Below are 23,858 nucleotides of genomic sequence, written 5' to 3'. Positions count from 1 at the left end.
ACAATCTGATAAAAGAATAGAATAGTATTATTCTATTAGTAAGAATAGAATAGTAGTATTAGTAGTATTTTTTTCAGACTCGTGGTTCATCCATACAAATAAAGAATAAAAATAAATAAATACAAAAAATATTACAAGTTACAAATGTTAGTTTTTTAAAAAACACCAGTGTTCCCAAAACTGGGACATGCAGCATGTGATTAAGTTAACGTTACGTTTATTACACAGGACAATAATAAAGAAATGTCACTCACCCGGGCGAAAACCAAACGACAGTCGTTGTGGAGCATTTTGGTACCGAGGTCGTGAACCCAACCACTTACAAAGAAGTTGTATGCCTCCATAGTTTTGTATGCTTTCATTTGTATTCTAGTGTAGAAGGATGTTTGTAAGACAAGGTAGTTGGTGATATCTACCGCCTCGATGGCAGGCAAATATTTCGCTTCGGTTGAAAAATCGCTCCTCTTCATGACGTCAGGATCACATCCAACATATGTTTCAATTTTCTGTTTATATCTTTCTCTTGAAATTGCATCTTAAGTTGTACAGTACTGACTTTCCTCCATCTCGTCCATTGCGCTCTTCACTTCCTGCCCTCCATCTGATTTTCGCGCGTCATCATAATCACGTGACTGCAAACCTCCTATTGCGCAGCTGAAGATTACACAAAAAACGGACACTTTTCAAAGTCTGTGATTGTAGCGCCAAAGGCAGCAAATACACCTCAACTTTTACCGCCACGGCAAAACTGTGGTGGTAAAAACCACATTCTGGTTGTCTACCTACTGTAGGCTGCTCAATATTAGCTGATTAAACCATTTTTATGTGACCATGACAAGATGTAAAGGTTGCTGACAGTGTTTGGAACTGGCTCACTAGTTCACTGACCTGCTAAAACTACAGATTCTGCCCAGGCTGCTATAGTATAATAATACAATAATAGTATATAATAGAAACGTTACTAGGGGAAATGTTCACAGAGGCACAGATACTGGTAAGCCTATGTGATAAGCCTATTCACTTACCAGAGTTGTGATAATAATTTTTATGGCGCTCTACGTTTTTTAAATAAATACTGTAATAATAATAATAGTTTAAAGTAAAAATAATAGTTTTTAGTCAAATAACACCCCTCCACGCCCGTGAAACTTTTCTCCCTCAAACAGCAAGCTAACGTTACTTCTACAGCCTACACACAGCAATACAAACAACATCTCTCTGCATGCTCTCTTCACGTCGTTCTAGTAAAATAATAATAATAAGTAAACAAACATCAAAATCACTTCGCTGAGAATAAAACACCACTTACCAGCAGCCGCAGGAGTTGAAGATATCCTCTGGGAATGCGCGTGCAGCATGAGGAATCGTCCCGGATGAGTTCGTCAGGTGAAAGATCATCATGTGGGTCATTTTATTTACGGCTAAATTATTATTCATTAATTTTACCACTAGTTAGATTGGGCAGGCACCTACAAAAGTGCCTTTAAATACACAAAAAAGGAGAGGAAATTTTGTCTTGACAAAAGGGCACTTTGGGCACCAAGGGGCAAAAGGGCAGGTGCTTGAGCACCCACAATCTGACCCATGGACATGCTACACTAAACTACATGACCCGATTTGAAGTGGTTTTCACCCCTTTGCACACTTCGGTTTTCTTCCTTTAAAAAAGCCATCATGGCACCCAAGGAGATCACGATTGCACTGATTAGTGTACCATGTAAAAACGCAACACAGGTTTTACATTTTTTTATGATCTTAAGTCTTCACGGACCTTTGCGGGGTTTAACCAGACACGTTACACTCCTTCCACCAATCAGATGCATCACTATGGGATTGTTGAGGATTGTGGGTACTGAAGTATCAAGATGTCTTAAAGAGCCCCTATCATGGATTTTTGAAAATGATTGTTCATGTGGTGTGGAATATAGCTCTAAGGGAATGAAAACATCATGCAAAGATTTATATCTGAAAGTCCACCACATATAAAGTTATTGTCTTTCAAAAGTGAGAGTCGACTCTTGAGTCTATGAAATGAATTCTTTTTGAAACGAGTCATTAGCTGTTCCGTAATGACGTAGTTGCATATTGGCCACGCCTAGTTACTGCGTGCAGACGGAAGTGTAAACTTGAAGTCTAGAACACATTAAAATACTTCATCTGAATAGCATCATGTCGAGAAGACGCTGTGTTCTACATTGCAAAGACAGTTCAGCCACTTGAGCATGTGAAGAATCGGTGGTTAGAGTTCATATTTGCAACGATACCACAACAGTATAGCCCGATTGTGTTCTCATCATTTTAATTACGAATCATTCAAAAACATAAATGAATTCAAATGTGTATTCGCAAGCCGGTTGTTCCTGAAGGAGGGTTCAGTACCCAGTGTGTATGGATCAGCTTCCTCCTCCAAATCACAACCTGTAAGTATTATTAATAATTGTTGCTTTTATGGGTTTTGTAGCATCGGGGCGTGAGGAGGGAAGGCGCAATAAGTATGTGTGTGTGTGTGTGTAAGTTGCGCTCAGCGCAACTTCTAGGACTCCAATGTCATTTTTTTTAAATATGTGAAATGTTTGTCGCTGTTTTTGGAGTTGTCATAAAGAATAGAGCGTCTTGTACTGCAGTGCTTTATATCAATGTTTATGCGTTATGCTAACAAACAATAATTGACTGGGTCATCTGACCAATCACCGCCGATTAGCGTCTCGCAAAGGAGTGGTTTGGAAAAATGAGTTGTTGTACGAATCAATGGGGAGTCGGTGAGAAAATCAGGTTAAAATAAATGCATATTATAAGACAACAGAAGTGTTTTTTGTCATTGCATTCATGTAAAACTGTTGTTGGGGACTCTCAGAACAATATTAGGAACATTTTAAATGCCATAATAGGTGCTCTTTAAAGATGAAGATAGATAAAGATGTCTTATCCAAGACATCACGAATAAAAGGCGTTTATCTTAAAACAAGGTTAGTGCCCCATGAACTTTTGCTTGATGATTGACTAGTACAACATTTTATTTAGCTGGAAATCATTACCTGTAGTTCAGGCTGTTTGAAGAAGACTTTCTGTTAGCTCATAAAACAAGTTCTCCAAAAAGTCCCTCTGAATGTAATCAGTCACTTATGTAAGATGTATGCCATTTACACTGGAATAGAAAAGGTTGACTCAACTCTATCACCTTCACAGCCTTTTTACACCTTATAAATGTTGCTAAGCTAAGACGTATTTTAGACCAAAGGAGAACTGTACTGACTGAGCCTGTTTTATTTTATTCATTTACTTATTTTGGGTTTCTTGCCAATGTCACACATTTGGACTTGAACAGTTGATATTTAAAGAGACATAAAATTAAGTAATAATGCATTTATTGATTTGATTTCACCAACAATATTAAATAAGAACAAATACAGAACTGAACTGAATAATGACACTATTGTCTTCTGTAGAGATGCTTAAAGGATTAGTTCACTTTTGAAAAAACTTTTGCTGATAATTTACTCACCCCCATGTCATCCAAGATGTCCATGTCTTTCTTTCTTCAGACGAAAAGAATTAAGGTTTTTGATGAAAACATTCCAGGATTTTTCTCCATATAATGGACTTCAGTGGGAACCAAACGGTTTAAGGTCCAAAAGAAACTTTAAGTACAAACTGCAAACTTGTTCAAAGGGCTTTAAATGATTCCAGACGATGAATAAGGGTCTTATCAAGCGAAACGATCGCTAGTTTTATAAATAAATAACAAAGTTATTTCTCTGGTTCGAAAGTTATCACTCTGGTTCGAAATCGTTCAACAAAATCATTGAGTCATTTGGTTCATTCGGCGAAAGAAATGAACAAAATGATTCGGAAAAAGATTTGTTCATTTGTTAAACGAGTTTGAACAGGAGAGTCACGAACGTGCACCACAGAACAGAGCAAGGTGAGCGTTTGATTTTATAAAACTAAAACTTTGTTATTGTCAAAAAAATGAGCGCTCGATTCGCTTGATAAGACCCTTATTCATCGTCTGGAATCGTTTAAAGCCCTTTGAACAAGTTTGCAGTTTGTACTGAAAGTTTCTTTTGGACCTTGAACCGTTTGGACCCCATTGAAGTCCATCATATGGAGAAAAATCCTGGAAAGTTTTCATTAAAAATCTTAATTTCTTTTCGATGGAAGAAAGAAAGACATGGACATCTTGGATGACATGGGGGTGAGTAAATTATCAGCAAAAGTTTTTTGAAAAGTGAACTAATCCTTTAAAGCTGAACCAACTTTGTTTCATAATAGGGGTGTGCGATATGACGATGTTTAATCGTGGACGATTAAAATGTCTCCACGATCTGCTTTTGAAGAAATATCGTAGTATCGTGTTACAGTGCATTCTATCAGTTCAGTTCTGCCGCCGCCGTCTCAACTGTACAACGCGACGTAGCCTACACATCACACGTTAATGAATAGGTAAGGGACACTGCAATTCACAAAAGTTCATTATTTGCATAAGCCTTGCCGGTTAAACATTTAATTCACGCGCTGATGCGCTGTTCTAACGTGCGCTTTCCTGACCGCATAACCCCCGACGCTCACAGGTACAAGCCTGTCAAACAGCGCCTGAATACTGGACTAATTTATCTTTCCAGTCTTATTATGCTAATACTGTTAAATACACACAATGTGTACATAAACAGGCTATGTCTAAAGTGAAAGCAAACATTTGAGAGAATATCTGGTGTAATATGCATCTATATTAAAAGCGTCGCGTGCTGGTCTAAAAGCGACAGGAATAAATAGTAGCCTACTGCCACTTGTCCTTAAAAGAATAGTTCACACACACACACACACACACACACACGCACACACAAAATCTGTCATTATTTACTCACTCTAATGTTGTTCCAAACCTGTATTAATGTCTTTCTTGTGCTGAACACAAAAGATGATTTTTTTTAATGTGGGTAACCAAACAGTTGCTGGTCCCCATTAACTTACCTATAAAAAACTATAGGGGGACCAGCAACTGTTCGGTTACCCACATTATTCAAAATAACTTTTATTTTCAACAGAAGAAAGAAACTTATTCGGGTTTAAAACATCTTGAGAGAGTAAATTAAGACCATTTTCATTTTTGAGGGAACTATCCCTTTAGTGTTAATAAAACAAAAAAACACAAGGAAAAAAATCACTCACTGACTGGGCACTTTAATAGTAGCTTAAATAAGAATCAATAATTTATTCAGTGAAGTCTAAGTAGTGTTTTAATTTCATATTTGTTAATTTAATTACTTTCTTCAATGCTACTGCTAAATACACCTTCTGCATCTGAAAAAATAAAGCACTATGTATTTAATTTGAATATTAATTTGTCTAATGGTTATCTTGTCTTATTTTTTTAATAACAAAGAAAATAATGACAAAGATTTTTATCTTCGCCACTGGCCTAAATGTATGCCTTTCTTTTTTCTTTTGTTACCTGAGCCTTTGTTTTTAACATAGGGACATTAGTTTGGCTGTAATGAACAGCCACTTGGTCATTTCACTGTGGCTGAAATGAAAGCACTTGTGTAAAGTTCTGCTTGGAAGACTCAAATGGAATGTCACTCATTTCCAGAGCTTGTGCAAGTAAAGGCAGCTGGAAAATGTATTAAACGTGTAGAATACTTTCCAAGCCATTATATATAGTAACATAAATTCAGACGTTTGTGATGTATATATAAAAAATAAAACATAAGATTATATTTTAAAATCGATTGAACACAGAGCAGTTTTTCATATATAAAAAAAAAAACAAAAAACATAAGACTATCTTTAAAATCGATTGAACACGGAGCAGTTTTTCCTGTGAGTGAGACTGAAAAACCCGTAGTGGACGGAAGCGGACTGATAACAGAACGCTTAGAGTGCAGAGAGGAATGTGCTTTGACTCCAGTCCTGGCTTTGTGTCCGCGCCGTTAGGAGCACAACATCTGTCTCGCATGCGCTCTAAATTAGAGGATATTTGCGGTAAAACTAGACGATCAAGTGGCTCAACTGGTGGATCTATAGATAAACTCATCTTTCAGGTATTTAACTGACCGGCCTGACACTTTAGCGTGAGAAATCGGGGGTGTGGCGTAAGACCGTTAGAATTTGCTCAATTGCGTGAGTTGGCAGCCCTGCTCATTACTTTTAGTCTATCCAATCACTATCTAATACTTGGAGTATAAAAAATCGTTACTTACACATGTTTGAGTTTGCGGATGACTACCCAAACATTCACCTCTTTCCTACTCACCACCACCACCACCACTAGAGTTGTTACGATTATGATACTAGTATCGGAAATGCCGCTGATACCAATAAAAATTGTGGTATCGGTATCGGCGAGTACTTCTACCCATGTACCGATCCAATCCCCTTTCTATACTGTGAGTTCTAGCCTAACAGCTACAATCAACAATTCTCTAATGAACATAGTGGTACCCAATAATTTTAAATTAAGTTTTATTAACTAAGTTCGGGAGGAGCACATTCAGATAATTAACACGAGTGGACAGCAATCAGCAATCAATGATAAGAGGGTACATATAGATAGGGATGGGTATCGTTAAGGTTTTATCGGTATTACTACTCTTGCCGATACTGCTTATCGATCCGGTACTTTAACGGTATTCTTATCGGTTCTTTTTGGTGTTTTTTTTTTTAAGAACATAATTAACTTTATATTTTGAAATGTAAAAAAAAGTTAAAGAAAAAGTAATGCTTTAACAAAACGAAGAAAAAAATCTATTTGTTCTGCAGCAGTGTGCAGGCTTTTATTGTTTTATATACAAAAGATAGGATACAATTAATCAAAGATAAATTATATACACAGTACTTTAATTTCAGGAAGGTCTACTAACATTACTTTTTAGGTAATATATTCTGTCTGAAAATAAATAAAATTTAGTAATCAAATGTAAAATAGCACTGTATAGTTTATCATAGATAGATTAATGCTTATTAAATCTAAAGTTGCTCATTCAAGTGCTTTTGTTGTTTGATTTGCATCAATGGCTGAATCATCAGCAGATTTATTAGACTGCTGCCCCTTTAAGACCGAGAGCAAATCTATTCGGTAACTGAAGCACCATCATTTTCTCCCTATTATTTACGTCCATTTAAGACATGATTGTGTTTAAGTCAATCTCAGAGCTTGTCATTTTGACATTTTTATGTCTATTTAATAGTTTAGGACACACGAAGTCCAAAGTAGGCTATAGTCTTCTTGTTTCGGAGCACGCACCACCTAGTGTACTTGCGCAGGTTTTTGTGTTTTTAATAGGCATTTTATGATCTAGCAACAGTAGAGACAGCATTTTGCAACAAATGCCGATCGTGCTGATTCTGACGGCAAGTTTGGGTTTAGGAAGAACTGACAGTGCAGCGCTGTGAAGTGAAGGAAGTTGCGCTGGACAGATCATGCGTCTCGTTTGTAACGGGTGTATCTCAAATATCTTCTTATAATCTTTGGAAGCCGAGATCTAAAATAAAATTAGAATAATATCCCAGATCTAAAGTGTAACCTCGTTTGAATGTTTAGTTCTGTCCTCATTGTCACTCATTAAGCAAGGGCTGTCGTTTTGTGCGTGCTGTGGCTCAGCGTGAGAGATCGCTCTCTCTCTCTTCTCTCTCTCTCTTCTGAACTGCGAATAGCAAATTTGCATCACAGACAAATGGTTTAATTAAAATATAGTTTATATATAGAAATGGCTGGTGAGATAAACATGTTCAAGATAGCGTCTTTATAGGAATAAATTGTAACCTACGTGTATTTACTTAATTTCTCCAGTACCGACAGCAGAACCGATAACGTCCGAGCTTCTCGATACAGCGGTCTTTCAAAATTCAGCACCGGGGCCCGTTTCATACCGGGTTTCGGTACCCATGCCTACATATAGACTCAGCAGTCTTACCTCGATCCATTGACATTTTGCAGCATTTGGCCATGCCCGAATCTAGCTCTTCCCGTTTCGATAAAGAATTTTTTCGTCCTTCAGAATTAGGAATCTTTGCCACAACCTGGTATTATCTCGTGGGCGTCAGGCCAAACAAACGGGTCCTCGCCACCGTGGGCGAAACCTCCGCAATCTACTTCTGCGTATTTCTTTAAACCGGACCATTCAATAATTCATGCCATAGAGAAATGGACAAGGCAATGCTGCCCTCTTAACGCAGAGGAACGGACCTTCCTCCAGCGTCAGGCCGCCGCAACAGGCTGTAAGTTAAGCCACGCTGCAGATTCAGTCCCGGTTGATCCACACTCTAAAAAATCTGCCGGGTCAACTCTGTGAGTGCTTAGCTCAACTTTTGTGTCCCTGATTGAACTTCGCATCGCTTCAATTGTTGAATGACGAGTAACTTATGCTATCTGGATACTAATCGTGATTGGAGGATCACACGTTTTAAATAGTTTCTGTACAAATGATTTGCGTTTCTTTAACGCGATGCTTCCTTATGGCGTAAACTCACATGTAAACAGCAGGACTGAGAGTCGATTCCAAAAAGAATTGATTCCTAGATTCTGAGGCATTAGCAATTGAGAGTTGATTCCAAAGGTTGGAATCGATTCCATTAAGGGGAATCGACTCCTCCTACGGCTGTAACCGATTTCATTTGTCAACACAATCACGTCACCTGTAAATAAATAAAGTTCAGACTAATTCAAACCCACAGTGTGGTATTGGGATAATGTGTGTATATGCATGATGTTCTTTCATTGGTGCCTATGCCTGGTAGAGGGTATTTAAGTCACGTGATGTGATTTGCACCTGAAGGTTGTTATGTAATGTATGTGTGATTTGAACACAAGTAAAGACATTGTTTGAGAGCATTTTTGGTTGTTTTGCCTCGTGAATATATGACATAAGTTGACGACGAGGATAAAACCTATATGTGAGATGACATGGCGCAAATCGGACGACTAGATGAGTATAAACCAGAAGATGAGTCCTGGTCTGTTTAGATTGAACGAGCGGAATTGTTCATGATTGCAAATGACGTGGATGATACAAAGCAAGTGGCGACTTTCCTTAGTGCTGTGGGAGCGTCCACATATGGATTACTACGGAATCTGGTTCAACCTGCAAAGCCAAGGGATAAAACGTTTGAAGAAATTGTGGATATTCTTAAAGCTCATTTTGAACCAAAGCCGTTGATAATAGCTGAACGTTTCCGATTTCAGCGCTGTGTTCAAAAGTCCCATGAAACTGTGTCCCAATATGTTGCTGAACTGAAACAATGTGCATCTAAATGTGACTTTGGTGCAAGTTTGGATGAGTCTCTAGGTGATCGTTTTGTTAGTGGAATCCGAAGTGAAGCGTGTCAGCGAAGATTGATTTCGGAAGACACAGTCACTTTTGCACGGGCTCTTGAAGTTGCTCACAGCATGGAAACCGCAGATCGAGATACGCAACAACTGAGGAAAACAGAGGACTCAGCGGCAACGGTGCATAAGGGAAATGCAAAGACTGTCTATAACCAGAGACAATTATGCTATCGTTGTAAAGGCAAAAACCATAATGCTTAGGAATGTTATTTTTAAAAACTAAAGTATTGATGGAAATTGATACAGGAGCAGCTGTAAGCATCATTTCACAACAAGTGTATAATCAAGCTTTTGCCCATTTGCCACTGGAGGGAGCTAGAGTAGAGTTAAAGACCTACACCGGTGAATGCATTCCAGTATTGGGTCAATTCACAGCTACTGTACAATATGAGGATCAAGTGAATGAACTACCACTAATTGTAGTAAAAGGGAATGGTCCAAACCTGTGTGCTAGGAACTGGCTCCAGAAAGTAAAATTGAATTGGAAAATAATTCGATATGTGAGTCAAACTAAGCAGCCTGGATCTATCCAAGAAGTGCTGGACAAGTATAGTGAGGATGAGCTGGGCACCCTAAAAGACGTTAAAGCAACTATTTCAGTGAAACCAGATGTTCCACCCAAGTTTTTCAAAAATCGTCCACTTCCTTTTTCAATGAAGGAATGTGTGGAGAAGGAAATTGACAGGCTAGAGAAAGCCAATGTTATATCTCCAGTAAAATACAGTGAGTGGGCTGCTCCAGTTGTCCCTGTTATAAAAAAAGATTCCACAAATCGCCTATGCGGAGACTACAAGGTCACGGTTAATCAAGCTTCCAATACTGAAGTGTATCCCTTGCCACGGATGGAGGAAGTTTCAGCCACCTTGAGTTGAGGCAAGCTGTTTTCCAAGATTGACTTGGCACAAGCATATCAACAGGTCTTACTGGATGATGATTCTAAGAAATATATCACGATCAACACTCACAAGGGATTATATGTGTATAATCATCTTGCTTTTGGCATCAGTGCAGCCCCTTCCACTTTTCAACGTATAATGGAAAATCTGATGAAAGATCTGAAAGTGATTGTGTACTTGGACGATTTGTTGATCACAGGTCAAGATGAGCAAGAACATCTAACAAATCTTTGCAAAGTCTTACAGCGTCTTCAAGACTCAGGCTTAAGAGTCAAGAAATGTAAGTGTGAGTGGGGATCGATGTGATCGATGAAAAAGGGGTGTGTGTATCCAACAAAAGACAAGGTAAAATAGCACTAAAAGTGGTTCATTGGCTTGTAATCATAGGGGAACCACTTTAAGTGCCATATTACGGGGCGAAACGTGCACGTCATGAGTTCCGGTCCAGATGTAAATATGCATCGAACTGCAGTATCGGTTTGAGGCAGAATCAGACCGAGAAAGCCGCGATGAAGAGAGTCAAAACAGAAACTCACCACACACGGCTCTTAATAAACGTTTCTGAATGATAATTTGCTAAAAAAAAAAATTTACTTTATACACGTTTGTTTAACACAATAGCATCTGACTGGCAACAATAGCAACTGACTGGCTACTAATGTTATACTCAAACAGCGTTGGAATTAATTTACGTTCGTAATCAAATCGATAATAACGTCATAAAACATATATACATGAAAAATACATTTACAACATTAGTACTTACAAAATTCATGTTTGTACGCGTTTGTCGTAGACACAAAATACTGGCATAACTAGGCGCGCATCAAGCGCAGAGCGCACTCATAATTGAAGCGATGCGCTCATTTTTTTCCAGGCGCAGTATATTTGTACTTCGTGGTTGTCTATGACAACTATTGACAACAAACCCACGGTAAGCTGTCACGAGACTATATATAGTAGCCCATAAGGGATAAAAAATAATAATAATTTAAAAAAACGCGGCAAACGCAACGGCAGGCCGCACTAACATTAAACTTTAATATCGAATAGGGGGCCACAAAATATCATCCGCCCGCGGGCCGCGAGTTTGAGACCTCTGATTTAGGGGAAGGATATTCTAAATTAATGATCTGGATCAGCAATTTATAGAATATTTCTGAAACCGAGTTTCTCACATAAATTAAATCACCCAACGAGGGGTGTTACACAACACACGTCTGCTTCAGATATATATGACGAAATTAAACACAACGAATTATTATTAATTTGGAGCATATATTTTCCACAGATCGAAGCTGTTTGATCTTTAAAAACAACAAAGGATTACACAGAGTTTTCTCAGTCAGCGCGCCAGCGTGCGGATCTGTAAAACTATCAATCACTTGGTCTGTTTTAGCTTAAATTTACTGATAATGTTTGTGCACTCAACAAAATCAGATTGTAGCGTTAGGATCTCATATTAAAGAGGCTTTGTTATGTGATTAATACAAACAATGGCAAATAATCTATAAATGAAGTTTAATAAAAGCACACAACTAAGTTAAACACTACAAATCACACGATATATGTATATACACAAAATGAAAATAAAACTCAAGGAAGGAAACAAGGGAAAATGGAAATACAAGGAAAATTGCAATTACTAGCACAGCTTTAAACCTTCAGAGACAACCACAGGATTATATCTTGAGTCTCAAAATTAAGTGAACACTTGCATTTTCAGACCTGTCTGTAATGGAAGCGTGTGATCGCCCGGGAGGCGGGAGACGGATTTCTTTGTTCTCTCACGTGGGTGTGTTTCGCGGGAGTTCAAAGCGTCCTAGAGAGTTCTATCGTGCTGGATGTTGCCTTCTTGTTGGAGAAGACGCACTTACGAACTTTAACTGGCTATTCGCAAAAGTAAACGTGTAGTAAAAGTACGAAAGACTGATAACTTTAAAAGCTTCAGGAGATGTTGGAAGACGAGGAGAGGGTCCAAGGAGATTCCGGAAGGAGGAGGTGAAGCCAGGGATCGAAGTAGGAGGTAAGAGCGTAAGAGCTGATAAGATGTAAGAGAATGAAGCATTCAGTGGCACAAGCTTTTCAAAGGTGTTTCAGGACTAACCCCAAAACTCGGACGGCCAATGACCGTCGTCCAAATCAAGGAGCTCGTACGCCCACTTGATTAACATACCACGTTGTTAACTTTTGCTCAAGACAAAGGAAACGTTATGTTGACTTTGAAAACAAACTTATAAATAATGAGATACATTTCACAATATCGATATACAGTTTAAAAGACAGATCACACCAGGAGGATTATAACGAGATCAAACACTTTATACTGCGTGCATGGCATGGGTGAGTTATGCCTGAAGGCTTGATTACAGATGTTTAAATTCTTTCTGGCAGTAGTGACCACGATCTGAGTGATCGCATGAAAACGGGTTAATGATTGTCCGATCAGAATCTCTACATAGCAGTATGTCCGCTGTTTGGCAGTATTTAAGATTGGACCTACCAGCCAGTAAAACGGCGACATGTCTCATATGCCATATTGCAATTTGGAGGGGTGCCACAAGATAAGCAGCTTCTACACTTAATAAAGCATTTGAAGACGAGTCACCCCGCAGAACACAATGGCAAGGGCAGAGAATGATGAGCCGATCAAAATTGGTTTGCTTTCATAACGTTGAAACAACGCGTTGATTTCAAGTTGATTTTCCGTTAGTTTTGAAAGAATGACGCGTCTGACGTTGGTTCAACGTTAATTCGATGAGCAAAACAATGTCAGATCAACGTTGTTTCGATGTCATATTTCCACGTTGATTCAATGTCAGTTTGCTATCTGGGGAGGTTGTTTTCATATATTATTAACATAAATTACTCACTAATTCACTTCAGTGACATTTATGTTGAGATCAAGATCTTTTAATGGCAAACATAACATTCCAAATGTTCAGTAATGTGGTTTAATCAATCGAAATTAATTAAGTGGACTAAAATGCAAAGTTTTGTTTGCATTGATGTATTAAAATAAATAGCTGTGCTTAATAAACAGAACTGCACTGAAAATAATATTCATGACAAAAAAAAAGAGTAATCTTGATTACAATATAAATACATGTCGGATGCAGTGTAGCCTATACATAAGAACAGAACAGAGTGATTGCTATTTACTTCCAAAGTCAAATCAAAGTATCATAAAGAGCTAAGCTCAAACAAAAAGAAACATGTTCATCCACCCATTTTGTAAACCATTTGTCCAATGCAGAGTCACGGTACCTATCGCACTTTCTCAGGCAGTAAACTGGGAAAAATCACAGGGAAACTAGAGCACAATAGGATATTCAGAAAACCTTGATAAATAAATTCTACAGGTGAAATTTTTCAGAAAAGTCATCTCAGTAACAGTCAGGATCATCAGACCATTGATTCTGAATCACAACTGCATTTACTCGCTGTGGAGGATTTTGTTTGTTTTTTTCATGACTGTTTCTACAAGTGCCAAGGAAGGTTAGGAACACCGGTATGAATACGATGCCATGGGCGGCCCCAAACAGAATGACTAAGAACATGATTTTGAAGAAGGTCCTGAAGATGTAGCTTGTAGCAGCCGCGAGCACCACCACACCTGCTATAGTGGACACGGCACCCTGAAGGATCGGATAGCCCAGTTTATTGATGGCATCCATGGCTTTCTCATTGGCTGAGGACTTTTCACTTGACACATAAGCATAGGATATGTGAGCAGAGAAGTCGACAGAAAACCCGATACAAATAACGAGATTAATCATAGACACAGAGTCTAAACTAACATCCCATAATGCCATGAAACCGGCCACTCCCACAATGACAGATGCGATGGCAAACGTCACCCAGAGAGAGCAAAGAGGGTTTGGGATCAACAGGAGTGAAATGACTAACATTGCACATGTAGCAACCGCTAAGTTTTGGATCGTATTACTGACGATGACGGCATATTGGTCGAAATAGATGAATGCAGGGTGATACACTATCAGATCAACGGGTGTCTGCAACTTCCCACATTTTTCTGCGGTTTCTCTAAACGCATCCAGCATGTTCTTCTCATCGATCGCAGTGCGGATGTTCACAGTCTGAATGAACATACGTGAGGCATGGATTTGATTGTTAGTGAAATTAACATCTTGACTGAATTCAGACATATTAAGAAATGCAGTTAAAGGGCTTTTGAATTGTGCTTCATTGTCTAAATTTAAACCTGCATTCAGTCCAAACTGCACATATGCATTTAGCCAAGAAATCGGTGGAATGCCTGAATCTGCCACAGTCAGATTTTGGAAATTTTCCAAACACAAATCAAGACTTTTGCGAGCAGTTGAGTTCCAGTACTGAAAGTCTTTATCCTTTATAACTAACATGACATTGGGACCAAAGGCAGAGAAGAATTCATCTTCTTTATCATAGTAACTACCAACATATGAACCATCTGTTGCTAAATGCTTCAGATCTAGACCTTCCTGCATCTGGAAGCATCCATAGATACTGACTGCCAAATACCCGGCATAGACCAGACACACGAGCGCCTTAACCCACACTCTTGTTAAGAAAGGCCCGTAATAGTTCTTAAAGAATGAATCCATTGGCATTTCAAATTCCTTATGTGTGTTTTTATCATAAGCCCCACCAACACAACAGCCTCCACCATCACCAGTGGCTTCTGGGACTTTCATGCAGGTCAGCCAGTGTCTGTTGCCTTTCTCTCTCCTACAATTCAGTGCGAGACAGGCGCCAAAGAAGGTGATGTTGAAGAGGTAGCAGAACAGAAGAGCTGTGCTGGTGTACATGCAGAAGGACTGAACTGAGCGGAAGGGCGTCATGAGACCAATGTAGAAAGCCAGCACATCTGTCAGTGTGGTGATAGTGATGGACACGCCGGCCTCTTTGTACGTTTCTGCTAAACGAAGCTCAACGTCTTTATGAACTTCAGTCTTCTGCCAGCAGGAGATCATAATGAACATGTCATCAACACCAACACCTTGAGGACAGCAGAGATGATGAGCCTGTGAACATCACTTTGAGACATCTACTAAGTGATGAAATAAATGACATTTACCCAGAATCAGAAAGGGGGCTGTGGCCACAGTCATGGCAAACGGCATCCCACAGAACAGCAGCAGACCAAAGCTGGCCAACACAGCCATCCCAGCGGAGACCACACCGAACGCAGCCACCCACACCTTCGTCCTGACACAGTCCAACCTGAGGAACGAGACAAGGGATAAATGACATAGCTACTGAAAGAAATACGCTTATTTGGTCATTTTATAATTATTCATGATACCTCAGACAAGACAGAATTGAAATATTAATGGCCAGGAAATATGTAGCAGCGAAGAGGGGGATCACAGAGTCTGAATTGGTCTCGAACTCATTCTGCCTTGATATTGATGTAAAGTAAGACACATGGATCTGTAGAAATTCAACACAAAACACTGTTCAGTACAGTTACTGTGTACATGAATGTGTTGCATTGTGTTGAAGCACAATGAAGAAATAGTTAGAAATAGGGCAAATTATGACAGGACATGAATAGTCTGGAGAAAAATATTGGAACTTTTGACCAAATGACTTTTTGTGCTTGACTTACAGTTACTGGAGATGAGGAACATTTACACACAATGGTCACTAGGTATCGATATGCTTGTAGATATAACTTGCACTCATTTTTACTTACCGTTTTCTGTTCTTTATAGTTTGAGAGGAGTTTTAGAAATCCATCAAGCCAGTAAAGGTTTTCCTTTGTCTTCTTCTCATCTAAGAAATAAAAGAGCCGGACCGCTTTTGCACTGGTCAGCTCTGAACTATCCGGCTTTAGCTCTACGCCACCAATGGTTGTTCCCAAAAACATGTCATTATTCATTGGATATTTTATATTTAAAGAAATAATTTCAGCAGCATTGTAATTTATAATGTCTAAAATTGCATTTGACATGCACCTTCCCTTTGTTTTGGCACAGAGGTTTTCAAAAGTGTTTCCTGACGTTATATTTTTCACTCGTCCATCTAGCTCTATAATGTCATTAAAAGCTGCTTCAGTTAAAATATTTTCTCCTCGCAAGTCTGTGATGATCAAAGAGGCATACGTGCCTTCAGACGAAAGGCGTAGCTGAGAAAACTCCTCAGATTGCGGGAAATTTTCCACCACAATCGCCCTCTCCAGCTTAGCAGGTCCATTGACAGGCGTAAACTGGTCTTCAATATCATTGGCCTCCCTGTCCTGAAGAAAGATGAAACCGACTCCAAGGGCAGCAGCCACATATAAAGCTAATAAAATAAACACACATGGATGTTTACCAACAACACGGCCGAGTTTTTCAAAGGCCAGAGAGAGAGGCCTTTCGATGCAGTCTGTTTTACACTTCGCCATCCTCCATACACTTTAACAGTCTACAATGAATCTCTTAAATCTCTTGCGAAGTCCCAGAAACATCCTCCTACAATGACTCAATGTTATCATATTTGTCATACTTATAGGCGGAGCTGACCACTAACAAATAATGTGTTACTCATTAACAAAATAAGGTTACTCATTAACAAACTTCCTTGTTGTCACCTGCCCTCTTCATCTCTGCCAGAAACTGCAAGCTTAACTATTGGGCCATTTAACTATTATTCCTCCATCCATGGAAATATTTGATAGAACTCAAAACCTGCATTAGCTTATACAGATTCACTTCTACAATGAGGGCAAAATACATGGGTCCAGTATAAAAATAGAAAAACTTTATTTTATGATTCATTAAATTTAAAAATAGTAAAAAAAAAAAAAAAAAAAAAATCCAATCATTCACAAAAGGACACTTAAAGGGTTAGTTCACCCAAAAATGAAAATTCTGTCAGTATTTACTCACCCTCATGTTGTTCCAACCCCATAAGACCGTTCATCTTCGGAACACAAATTAAGATATTTAAGATATTAAGATCGCTCCTGCATACTAGTCCATAGGCTTCTTGAGGGACTGGCTCGTGCTGTCCTCGAAAAGTCATTAAAGACATCGTTAAAATAGTCCAAGTGACTACAGGGGCTCAATCTTAAGTTTATCAAACGACGAGAACACTTTTGTGCACAAAAAACCAACAAAAATAACGACTTTATTTCAACTATTCGTTTATTTCTCCCTCTGCGCGAGTCAGGTTACTAGTTTAATAGCGTAAGCTTCTGTTATTGTACGTCACACGCATCACACACACATGACCAGCGTCGGCCAATAGTGAGTCTACGTGTGACGTAGCTCTACGCAATCACACTACGTTAACTGACTTACAGGCTCATGGAGAAGGAAGTGAATAGTTGAAATAAAGTCGTTATTTTTGTTGCCATCACAATGGCAAGACAATAGAATATGACAAGAGGTTGCATAAAACACGCATTTACAAAAATGCTCCCTGTTTTTTTATCTCAAATTTTATATTTGACATTTGTGATACTTTGAAAAGTTTTGTTGGGTTGCAATATTAAGTGTAACAAATTGGTCACAAAACTAACAAATTGGCCATCAAACTTGCCTTTTTTCACATTATATTGGAAAGATGGGACAACTGATGGTGAACGGGGCGGGTCTTTAACATTTTAACAAACATGTGTTTGTGTGTCTCAAAAAATTATGACAAAAATAAAAAATATATTAATTTTTTTTTGAGACAATGCAAGACACACACAAACACATGACTATCTCCATGATTCTACTTTTGACTTCTAAAGTTTTAAAAATTAACTTGCATTGCATATAATGTGTGCTGGTCAACTAGTCTAAAATTAAGAAACCCCTAGAAAACAGTAAAATACAACAACAAATAGATGTGTACATTTAAGATAAAGCTACTTAATTTATTATTCCATGGCAATAACCAAATATGATACTAAATCCCACAAAAAAGGGCTTGCTATCGATTTAGCAGCAGGACTTGGGCCACAGATCGGGTGCTTCGCACCAGCGATGGGGACTCGAGTTTGAGACTCGGACTTGAGTCGCACAAACAGCTGACTTCAGCCTTGACTTGTGACTCGACCCAAAAGACTCGTCAACAACCTGTTTTCATGCAATTATTGCTTTTTAAATCTAAATTCATTTTAATGTATTTCTATTTTCTTTTATTGGCGCATATGTTGGGGAAGCGTATGATAAGCTGCATGTCCCCCGCCCTTTGTCATACTGTGCATGAGACAGAGCGTATTTAGACCACACCCACACCGGGGGAAAACAACCCAACCGTCTCCATTGACTTTGCATTGCGAGAGGCTACCTCCTTGTCATTAATGACTATTAACAAAAAACAATACAATGTTCAAAAGCTGCTGTGTGACAAGATGTACAGTAAACAAGCTAAATAACCCAGAAATATGTTTGTCTGTCGACCCCCCCAAAAAAAACAAACGGTTTGTTTCAGGACATAAAATGGATCAACAGTATGTACAATTACTGTATTAAACAGTCTATTACTTCAAAATTTACATTCTGATCTCGGGTGTATTTTGAAGTAATACACTGTTTAATACAGGATGTTCCATTTGCGGAGGAGGAGGAGGAGGAAGAGGAGGAGAAAGTTTGCAGCAACCCTGGCTGCAAAGAGAAATTAGAGAGATTAAAATCAGAAAATAGCCGGTTAAATATGTGCATGGACCTGCGTGGTGTGACCCGCCGGTACCGCAGACTGGAGACAAGGTCATTCTCCAAGGCTTCTGGGAGGATTACAAAGACGACAAGAAAACTGCTGTCTTCCCAAGAGGCTGTAGGTGACCCTGTTGCAGCCACTGAGGCTTCCACACTCCTGTCATCCTCCGGTAATTTGGAGCCCTCCATCAGCCAGCAGCCACCTGGCTTTCAGGAGCCTGAGAGCCCTGATCATGGGTTGACACTGAGTGAGTACACTTGCATTATTTTAACTTGATGTTTTTGTGAAATGTCATTGTCTGTGTGTTGACTGACAATTGGCTCTCCTATTATTATTTGTGCATAATATAGAATAATAATATTCTATATTATGCACAATATATATATATTCTAGGTAAGTTTCTCCCCCCATTTAACTCATTGTACCGACATATTGTAAAATGCAATAAAAATGTTCAACATTAACCCTGAGATTGTGCTCCGTGTTGTTTATAGCCCTGCTCGAAAGTGACAAATGCAACACAACCCTGCCGTGGGAATTTTATGGCCACCTGTCTGCTTACCTGGCAGCCCTCTATGGTCACCGAGGGGGGGTATATCAAAACATGACAATCAGGGAGGTAGAGGAGGCCCAGGAATTCCCAGAAGAAAATATGTTCCTGATCATTGTGAGTGTATTGCTTCCTTTGTATACATCAGGTGACCTTCATTTGTTTGATCTCTGTTCTGATTTGCTGAGTTTGTGTGTGTGTGTGTGTGTGTCAACAGATACAGTACCACAAGACCAACCAGCGTTTGGCCCGGCCCAGATAGCGGTAACAAGGGAGGAATTTGACTGGATGCAGCGTTTCCTCAAAATAAGAAGAAGACTTCCCGGTGGCAGTACTGCAAAGTACTATTTTTTCACCTCAACTTCTAAGATATGCAAAAAACTTGTCACCTATTTCCGTGCCGCGTGGAAGTCAATGGGCCTAACCGGCAGCCCAAACTTCACTGATTTAAGAACATCCATCGCCAGCCATGTAACTGTTTTCTCTCGTTAGGGGGCATATTTCAGAGACATTCAGTTAGGTGTTGTCTCCTCAAACTACTTTGGTTTTCTCCTTCTTTCTCTCTATTCTAGGCCAAATTTACTCATTCTGAGGCCGACCGCCAGAAGATATCAAAGTTTATGTGCCATGACGTCCAAACGGTGGACAAGTTTTACATAGCAAACTTGTCTGCCAAGCAGGCACTAGAACATTGCAGGCTTTTCGCGACTATGCTGACAGGGGAGGACAACAGCACATCGGGGGTCAAGCGAGTGCGCAGTGGCCGGAAGCATGAAAACCCTAGAAAGAGGGCAAAGGCAACAGAGGAATCCTCACAGGAAACCGAAAGCTCTGAAGGCTCCACTGCTGAGACGAGTCCCCAGACAAGCCAGGTAAATATCCTGTAAACGTACTGAGTCTATAATGCTGTATTTATTGGCACAATGATCAATCCTTCACCGTGTATTTTCTTTGTGTCACAGGTCGAGGGGAGGAACGCTCGGGTGACCAACCACCCCCCCTCTAACTGAGTCACCACCGTGAGGAGCCGACACCACAGGCACACAACAGAGGACCCGGAGACAGAGATAAATTTCAAAGGAGTAACAATCTTTATTAAGCCAAAGGTTTCTCACAGTTCAAGAGACTCTCGTCGATGTATGATGATGGAGCAGGGGGGTTGAAGCTTACTTCTCCCCAGCGGTGCTGCAGACTTCCAGACCCAAGAGAAAGTATGTCAGGTAAGGATTCTTCACGGTACAAAGTACTCTCGTTGGTGCACAGTAATGAAGCAGTGGATTAGAAGCTTACTCTTCCCCAGCGGTGCTGCAGACTTCCAGACTCGGACAGTAAGTATGGCGGGTAAGGATTCTTCACAGTACAGAGTACTCTCGTTGGTGCACAATAATAAAGCAGTGGATTAAAAGCTTACTTTTCCCCCAGCGGTGCTGCAGACTTCCAGACTCAGACAGTAAGTATGGCAGGTAAGGATTCTTCACAGTACAGAGTACTCTCGTTGGTGCACGATAATAAAGCAGTGGATTAAAAGCTTACTTTTCCCCCAGCGGTGCTGCAGACTTCCAGACTCAGACAGTAAGTATGGCGGGTAAGGATTCTTCACAGTACAGAGTACTCTCGTTGGTGCACGATAATAAAACAGTGGATTAAAAGCTTACTTTTCCCCCAGCGGTGCTGCAGACTTCCAGACTCAGACAGTAAGTATGGCGGGTAAGGATTCTTCACAGTACAGAGTACTCTCGTTGGTGCACGATAATAAAGCAGTGGATTAAAAGCTTACTTTTCCCCCAGCGGTGCTGCAGACTTCCAGACTCAGACAGTAAGTATGGCGGGTAAGGATTCTTCACAGTACAGAGTACTCTCGTTGGTGCACGATAATAAAACAGTGGATTAAAAGCTTACTTTTTCCCCAGCGGTGCTGCAGACTTCCAGACTCAGACGGTAAGTATGGCGGGTAAGGATTCTTCACAGTACAGAGTACTCTCGTTGGTGCACGATAATAAAGCAGTGGATTAAAAGCTTACTTTTTCCCCAGCGGTGCTGCAGACTTCCAGACTCAGACGGTAAGTATGGCAGGTAAGGATTCTTCACAGTACAGGGTACTCTCGTGGGTGCACGATAATGAAGCAGTGGATTAAACGATTACTTTATCAGCGTTGCTGTATACTTCTGGGCTCAAACAGTAAGTAGAACAGGTGAGGATATTCACAGTACACAGTACTCTCTCTTCAGTTCACAATAGGGAGACAGTGAGTCATAAGGTTACTTTACCAGTGGTGCTGTATGCTTCTGGGCTCAAACAGCAAGTAGAACAGGTGTGGATCTTCACAGTACAAAGTACTCTCTCCTCAGTTCACAGTAGGGCGACAGTGGGTTAAACGATTACTTTATCAGCGTTGCTGTATACTTCTGGGCTCAAACAGTAAGTAGAACAGGTGAGGATAGTCACAGTACACAGTACTCTCTCTTCAGTTCACAATAGGGAGACAGTGAGTCATAAGGTTACTTTACCAGTGGTGCTGTACGCTTCTGGGCTCAAACAGCAAGTAGAACAGGTGTGGATCTTCACAGTACAAAGTACTCTCTCCTCAGTTCACAGTAGGGCGACAGTGGGTTAAACGATTACTTTATCAGCGTTGCTGTATACTTCTGGGCTCAAACAGCAAGTAGAACAGGTGTGGATCTTCACAGTACAAAGTACTCTCTCCTCAGTTCACAGTAGGGCAACAGTGGGTTAAACGATTACTTTATCAGCGTTGCTGTATACTTCTGGGCTCAAACAGTAAGTAGAACAGGTGAGGATATTCACAGTACACAGTACTCTCTCTTCAGTTCACAATAGGGAGACAGTGAGTCATAAAGTTACTTTACCAGTGGTGCTGTATGCTTCTGGGCTCAAACAGCAAGTAGAACAGGTGGAGATCTTCACAGTACAAAGTATTCTCTCCTCAGTTCACAGTAGGGCGACAGTGTGTTAAACGATTACTTTATCAGCATTGCTGTATACTTCTGGGCTCAAACAGTAAGTAGAACAGGTGAGGATAGTCACAGTACACAGTACTCTCTCTTCAGTTCACAATAGGGAGACAGTGAGTCATAAGGTTACTTTACCAGTGGTGCTGTATGCTTCTGGGCTCAAACAGTAAGTAGAACAGGTGAGGATATTCACAGTACACAGTACTCTCTCTTCAGTTCACAATAGGGAGACAGTGAATCATAAGGTTACTTTACCAGTGGTGCTGTATGCTTCTAGGCTCAAACAGCAAGTAGAACAGGTGGGGATCTTCACAGTACAAAGTACTCTCTCTTCAGTTCACTGTATCACTCTGGGCTTCTGACGGGGGCAGATATAATAACCTTCCACGAACGTGTAAGCATGGATGGGGGCCACTTCTCAACAAAGACACAGCACACGTGTGTTCACTTCAATTCCACAGCAATAAATCAATGTGTATCAATAAGGCAAAAGCACTGCAATTCACTCACACGATAGGGTTGGACAGAGGCCCCACTCCGTCCGTTGCGCTCGTTTACAGGGTTTTCACTTTTAATTCCTCCTCATCACACTCTGAAACACATAGCTCCTCCAACAGTCAGATCCACATTCACTGTATCTTCTTCAAGTGGTTCAAATGTTCATAAGATGAAAACAATTCACTTATCTTTCCTCTCTCCTTCCACAGCACAGATCCAGCCCTAGCTCGGCCCAGCAGTCTTCCCACAAACGATCAATCTGACCCAGCAAACTCGAATGGGCGATCTCCACACTCCAACGATTTTTCCAAGGAAGCCTGTATCCAGCACTGCCCAGAGTCAACCCACTTTAATGTCTGCTCTTGTCAACCCTTTGGAATCTTGACACACTGTACACCCACCAACCGCGCTGCAAACACTCTCTAAATGCTCCTTTTATATTGTGGCTTATGAAACAGGGAGTCTGTGTGCGTGCCGCTCCTCTCTCTCTCACACCTGCAATGCATTAGCGCTAATCAGTACGGGCATGTTTCCATCACACCCGGAACCGTAGTGGAGTGTTGCACCCAATACGTTCCCCTAGGAAACTCAGGACTCTCAAGAAGGTTCCGTTTACTGAGCGATTTTGTCACCCGTGACATTTGGAAGGGGGAAGCAGTGGTGTCCAGAAGCGAAGAAGGCCAGCAGGAAGTTTCACCAGTTCTCCCCTCACGAAAGCCCATAGTTTTGATTTCTCCTTTAAGGTTTTTGAAAAGATTGCAACTTCGTTCACGTCACATCTCCCCGATCAAACTTCGCCAGTTAAAAGAAATGACAAAGCTTAACAAAATGAATGCCAAGGTGAAGCCAGTGGCAGTTTTAGGCACGGGCGAACCCGGGGCGGCATTTCTTCATGTCACATGGGGGGCGGCACGAGCAGTTAAAAAAAAATCATCTGTGCCGCGAAGGTTTTCTATTTTTTATCATTTCGATTCAA

At 40.2% G+C, this 23,858-nt stretch overlaps 1 protein-coding gene across 1 annotated transcript; it reads right to left on the bottom strand.

The window, feature by feature from the left end:
- Positions 1 to 11,735: 11,735 nt before the first annotated feature.
- On the bottom strand, positions 11,736 to 16,678 carry LOC120476343 (patched domain-containing protein 3). The gene is made up of 4 exons (XM_039667339.2): positions 15,923 to 16,678; positions 15,530 to 15,657; positions 15,302 to 15,447; positions 11,736 to 15,223 (listed from the first exon to the last, which is right to left on the bottom strand). Exons 1-4 carry the CDS (start codon positions 16,613 to 16,615, stop codon positions 13,608 to 13,610), a joined length of 2,583 nt encoding a protein of 860 aa, XP_039523273.2. The 5' UTR covers positions 16,616 to 16,678; the 3' UTR covers positions 11,736 to 13,607.
- Positions 16,679 to 23,858: the final 7,180 nt, after the last annotated feature.

This window comes from Pimephales promelas, chromosome 3 (genome assembly GCF_988280905.1).
Source record: "Pimephales promelas chromosome 3, fPimPro1.hap1.1, whole genome shotgun sequence".
Lineage (NCBI taxonomy): Eukaryota > Metazoa > Chordata > Actinopteri > Cypriniformes > Leuciscidae > Pimephales > Pimephales promelas.
Note: the sequence above shows the minus strand (reverse complement) of the source record. Positions and strands in the feature narration are given on the sequence as shown.

Coding starts and splice junctions, on each gene's coding strand:
- LOC120476343 (XM_039667339.2), bottom strand. CDS start 16,615: ATGGCGAAGTGTAAAACAGACTGCATCGAAAGGCCTCTCTCTCTGGCC. Junction 15,658..15,922: donor ACTATAAAGAACAGAAAACG/GTAAGTAAAAAT, acceptor GAATTTCTACAG/ATCCATGTGTCTTACTTTAC. Junction 15,224..15,301: donor AGCCCCCTTTCTGATTCTGG/GTAAATGTCATT, acceptor GCTGTCCTCAAG/GTGTTGGTGTTGATGACATG.